At 37.2% G+C, this 6,137-nt stretch overlaps 1 protein-coding gene across 1 annotated transcript in view; it reads left to right on the top strand.

Annotated features, from left to right (window-relative positions):
- The window catches only part of OLA1 (Obg like ATPase 1), a 181,388-nt gene that overhangs the window by 167,890 nt on the left and 7,361 nt on the right, over positions 1-6,137 (top strand). Inside the window, exon 7 of the mRNA XM_006020797.3 lies at positions 6,020-6,137. This exon is cut by the window's right edge and continues 20 nt beyond it. Coding sequence (XP_006020859.1) covers positions 6,020-6,137 — 118 coding nt within the window. The remainder of the gene's footprint in view (positions 1-6,019) is intronic.

The following is a 6,137-nucleotide window of genomic DNA, read 5'->3' as shown; positions in this document are numbered from 1 at the left end:
TCCTGCTGTTTTTGTGACTCTCCAATTTTTTCTTTTCAATTCTTCTGTTTGCTTATCATTCTGCTGTATGTTCTTTCTCATAGTTTTCTGTGTATTGTCCTTATTCTTCTTCAGCCTCTAGTCCCAGGCTGGTTTCACTGTTGTCGTCTCTCTTCTTTGCCATCCCATCTTCTGCTTCCACCTCTTACTCCTTTACCTTCCAGGACAACAAACCTATTTTCAACTCTTCCTCCATTCGTTTGTTTGTTTCTTGCCCCCTCACCACTAGTTGCCCTCCTCATTTGGGCAGCTATCCTCCCATCCTCTTGTTCAGCAGCTGCCTGTGTAGCCTCTTGACTTTTCTCCCTGTCTTTTTTTTTTTTTCAATTTTTACTCTAACCTCCACAGTTTTCTCAAGCAACATCTCTGCTCCTTCAGTTTTCTTTTCCCTGAGTACTGTCAGATGACACTCCGTATATAGTAGCTTCTCAGGTATGCACTCAATAACAATATACATCCTGTAGCTTTTGCATCAAGCCATCTTAATCTAAAGTCCTTTGTTTCTTCTCTACTTCTCTTTCAGTCATCTTCTTGTCCCTCCCTGAGGACTCCTTTGTTTACCGCTTCCTGTTCACTGTGGTTGTACATTCCTTGGCTGTGTAAGAATTTTGTCTAGGTCTTTTAAGCTCATATAAACTCTCCATCAGCTCTTATCCAAAGCTGTCTTGACCTTTCAAACTTAAGAAAGCGGATTGCTTCCTGAGTTGTCATCTCCACCCAGGAATACCTGTTCAGGTTAGTGGAAAACTAAGGTGTGGGAGTTAAAATATGCTACATTTGCCAGATGTTGGAATTCTGTAGCTGATGTTAGGGCCAGGTAAAGATGTTTCAGGGAGAAGGCAGGGTATGAAAACCTAGGAAATATATATTGGTCTCTTGTACTCCTTTCTCTCTCCCTCTCAACTACCGCCTTCTATCTCTTTCTGTCTTGCACAGTCTCCTTCCACCTAGTCACATCTTCACCTGTCTCTTCCAGATCAGTTTTTATGTTATCTTCTCATTGTTGATCTACCTCAAAATCTGATACTGTTTACCTCAGCTTCTAAAATCTGCCGTGTGCCTTCTCTTATCGGTTTTTGTGATGTGCCCTGCCTGTTTCATTCTGTATACTCTCTTATCTTGCTCAAGACGTTCATATATATTTTTAAAGGTCCACAAACTCCTGATTGTCATCTCTTCCAGGTTAGGCATTGGGCTTGAGGCCAGCAACCTTATCTCTTGTAAAAAAGCTAATGTTATGAAACCAAAATTCTTGCATCTCAGAAACCAGATTTTTTGGGACATCAGGACAGATTTTGATTAAATGTAGGACAGCCATCCGTGAATTCTCAGAGTTGTACTTTGAGTCCTTTAGCATGAGTATCCTTACTTTGGCTCTCAGTAAAATTGACTCCTTTGATGGCAACTGGTAAAGAATGGAGGAACTAGTGACTCCTTCCTATGGGAAACCCTTTATGGTTTTCCATAAGAATAATATACACTTTTATTCCTCAGATCATTTCCAAATTCCAGAAGGATTCTTTTCATGTTTGGCCAGTTTCAGATAAGTATTGTCAATTCCTAAATGATGAATAAGACCCTGAAGTTTTACCTCCAGAGTGGAAGAATACAGGATCTCTCTCAGTTCTTTTTTCTCCATGCAAGAAATGTTATTCTTGCTTGGTGACTAGTAAGTAGTTTCATGTACGAGTTAAAAAATCATTTGTAGCGGGGCACCACCTATGTCTCTAAGGCATTATAGTTCACTCCTCTTATAACATGGCCACCTGAAGGGCAGCAAGAACGCGTTAAACAGAATTTTAGAACGTGATACATAGGTTCACAGTTGTGTTGGTGGATAGCAGAGTTCCTTCCAACGGTGCTTTTAAGTGCAAGACACTGAATGGTGTCATTCCAAAATAGTCCCAGTGATTCCTTTCCAATCTGGATAGTGCATATGGCTGAAGAGGGGCAGGGAAAGATGACAAAACTTTTTCTAGGAGACCCTTGAGTATAGCAAGGAATTTTGAATTTTTTGGGAATACTATTCTTTTTCTGTATATTAAATCTGGTTCCTGCTGGGAAGGTAAATATCTGATTAGTTTCTGTCTGTGGATAAAAAGTCCTCTAAATGAGTGGTTCTCAACCTTTGGTACCTTAAATATCCCCTACCAATTGACTCTGCAAAAGTGAAACTGGAAATCGCACCATGGCACTTGCGGTTTTGCTGCAGCAAGCTGAGTCCCACTTTTTCCACCACGGCCCAGGGCAAAGCAGCCTCCCTCCCTATCCCTCAGCACACTGACGCTGGGGAGTGAAAGCCCCGGCGCACCGGACACGGCAGGAGGGGCAGCAGCCGCAACTTCTGGCCTGAGCAGGCAAAGACCAAAATGCAGCACCAGCATACCCCCTGCCCGTGTCTTGCATACTCCTGGGGCTACGCTTACCACAGGTTGAAAAATGCTCTAAATCCTCTGCCAGGTGATTTGTGGATCTGATTAAGCAAAAGAGCAACTTAGCTTCTAGACTCTTATAGCACTTCAAAGAAATGTAATTTATAAATAGTACCTGAAGTCTCCATTTTTTGCGTGTGAGGAAATTCTCTTAAGATTCTGTCTCATGCTAGTGTTACAGTATACAGTGCCAGTCTGGGTATAATACAAAGAGTAGGACTCCCAAGAAGTTGGTGTCTTTGAGAGTTTTATTTTGCATATAATACAGCATCTGTCCCATGAAAAGAAAAGGAAAGTATGCATGGGTTCAGGATACTGGGTTCAAGAGACAGTCTCATTGAAAATTAAATTTTAAAAGTAGTTAAAAATGGGTGCATGTGCTGTCCCTGACCTTGAATCCTTCCACCAGTTATGCTGGATTTACAATTTCATGATCCTATTTTTAAATATTTTCTTTTCTTCTATTACTTGTGATAGCCCCATAAAGAAGCAAGGAAAAACAGCTCTACAAGGAAAGCTACATAAGTAGTTTCCTTAACTGCTGTCAAAAGAACAAAGTAAGCTAAGTTGTAAGAAATAAGTTCTTTTTCTCTGATTATTTTTCACCTCTTAAGTATTACAATTGCGCTAGCTAAAAATTCAAACAAGTGTAATGCTAAGCTAATGGTACATCTTTAAGCTAAGCAAACTATAAAGGAAATTGTTTTTCTTTTCTGTCACGTATAATATTAATACATGGAGAAGTTTTCTAGAATCTGCTTACCTCAGCACACTCGCAAATAAATGTAGTATGCCTTGTTGTTTTGTAGACTTATTCAGGATTTCAGTAAAAATAATGTCCTCAAAAAACTGTAGAGCTGAGTATTAATTATTACAGTCACTCCAGCTTTTAGCTAACTTAATATTTTTATGAAAAATCAATCAAATTTATTGTTCTTTCATTGATTATCAGCTATAGCATGTCATTTGAAAATTTCTGTGACATCAGTATTTATATTTATGATACTCTTTTTATTTTGCTAGTCTGTGTTGGTCAGTGTTGGGGAAATTCCTCATTGCTTTTTAGTATTTCCTATGACATTGAAAGTTGGAAAAGTGAAACACTCAGGCAGAGAACCTAACTGTCTCTACAGAACGTGATGCAGTACCTTATTCTTTTAGTGAGGCTGTGGCAGGTCTGATGTCAGTCACTTCAGAGACCTTTAGACCTCAGTGCTCATTTATTGCTAAAATGTACCAGCTCTGCTCCTGCATTATGAAGATCATCTGTCAACACTTTGAGATATTCTCCTTTGTTATTAAGCTTGTGATGCTCTACACTGTCAGGTTTTTTGCCAATTATAGTTAAGGTACAATGGTGTATTCACTGGATCAAAGTCTCACACTGGCGGTAGAGGAATGATTTGTAAGTCTTTATTCATCTGAATTGTACAATAGAATACCTGAGGAATGCAAATAATCCCTCTAAGGACTCAATAGAAAAGCTGTTAAAATGACACTGTAAGACTATTATTATTCTGAATTGGTGTTTTAGCCAAAGTAATTATTTCTTATCTTGTTGTTCCACAATAGTTCTTAGTTTATTAGTTATGATGACCATATTTACAAAACAAAATTTAAATCCAATTTTAGATATTATTTTTACAGATTTCACTTTACTTGTGTGGTTTGTGCTTTTGTTCACTTGGTCACATGGTACATTATTTAATCAATCTAGAAGTCAGCTTGTTAAATGTTTACTTTAAAAAAAAAATTAGTGTATACACACTGAAGTACAGTTTGACTAGTAGAATTTTTAGGTAACTTTTTGAGTAAAAGGCCAGTGTGTGTTAGATGTGGCTCTTGATATCCATATAATTTAAGTTTGTTGCTTAATATGTCAGTTTCAGAAGTACTTGATTTTGAGGTTAAATGTCCTATGAAATTTCAGAAATATCAATTAACTGTGATTTTTGGTTTAAACACTTCTGTAGCATTAACTGTCCCGATATCATTCTTTTTTACCACACTATATTTTTACTGGATAACTGAAAGAAATAAAGACTTGTATAATGAGGATTGAAAACCACTGATGGCGTATTTACATAAGTAAACGATAGAAGACCAGCCTTATATAACAAACGTGTGAAAACTGTCGAGTGAACTTTTATATTCTTTGTCCCATCTAAAACCCTACTCAGTGGGCCATGCACTTAATCTCATAATAGCTCTGATCCCCTGCTATTTTCTTTGACAAATGTGTGTTGATGAACTTGTGGTTTAGTTCATTTTTTTTCTGAAGTGACATTTGCATTGATTATTTAAAGGATTGTAGGCCACAGTTTCAAAGCACTTTACCATAATAGCTGTTAAAACCTTAGTCTAAATCTTGGAGATTAGTAGGACTAAGAATAAGAACTCAGCAAGCGTAAAAACATATGCTGTATGGGTGCTTTAGATCTGAAACATCTATAGCATCCACAATGCTATATTGAATTCTACACCTCTAGGCTGCAAGAATATTTCCTGTACACCATACCTGTTATGTTTACTTCCTGAACATATAAGGCTGTCATTCTTTCCATTCACACCTGGTATGAAATATTCCTCTATACATAATATTACCTGAACAGAGTTATGTTTTGGTAATTTATTAATGTTTCTGTTGCATTTCAGTACAGAGGAATGCGACTACATTTTTACTGTTGAAATTATTGCAGTGATATTGTATTTCCTCTAGTTATAAAAGTACAAATTTACAAAGATATAAACAATAAAACACTGAACCTTCAAAAACTAGTTTTATAAATCTGAAGTTCTAACCTTGCAGTTCTGAATGCATAAAAATTGGATTACATTAGCTCACAAGCAGCAAAACTGTAGCTGGTGTTGTTAGTTTTTGGAAAATGGAGAGAGATTTCTTCAGTTCTTCATTTAACAAAAAAGTAAAAACTATCGCTACTATTCGGGGGTATTCTCCTGAAGAGGTAATGGAAGGGTGGGACAAACCAGAAGAGACATGCGATCTTGTATTCATTAGCTGTGATATACTCCAAGATCAATAGCCAGCGGTACCAGGGTGCTGCTTGCTGTATAGGAGCTGATAGTGTCTGGTGTTCTTTCCACCTGTGTATCAGCTGCTTTAAAAGTCCCTGGGACACAATCATAGAAGCCAAAGTCAGAGGAAAAAGGATAGATTTTATTTTACCTTATCATATATTAGGACTGTGACTTTTGGAAGTAAAAAAATTAAGTCTACGGAAGTTGAAAGTTTTTTAGAATCAAGGTGCTCCAACTTGCATATCTCTGTTATCCAAAGATTTTGCTATTTTCTAAAATTATTCAGATTTCATATATTTTAAAGTAAAACCAGATAGTAAAATATTAATAGAGTACACCTGAAGCAATTACTGCCTGTTAATGCCTTGACCTTGGAAAGCAATACACAAAAAGATGGCATCATAAAACCGTGCAATTCTTATGAATATGTATGTGCTACTTGATAATAATGAATGTGGTACAGTCATGCATGCACTACAAGATAATGTTGTGCCCTTTTTTGTCTACAGGTTGATAAAAATTAAAGAGTGGGTGGACAAGCATGACCCAGGTGCTTTGGTCATTCCTTTTAGTGGGGCCTTGGAACTCAAGTTGCAAGAAATGAGTGCTGAGGAGAAACAGAAGTAT

This window comes from Alligator sinensis, unplaced genomic scaffold (genome assembly GCF_000455745.1).
Source record: "Alligator sinensis unplaced genomic scaffold, ASM45574v1 scaffold321_1, whole genome shotgun sequence".
Classification (NCBI taxonomy): Eukaryota; Metazoa; Chordata; order Crocodylia; family Alligatoridae; genus Alligator; species Alligator sinensis.
This window is presented reverse-complemented; position numbering and strand designations above follow the sequence as displayed.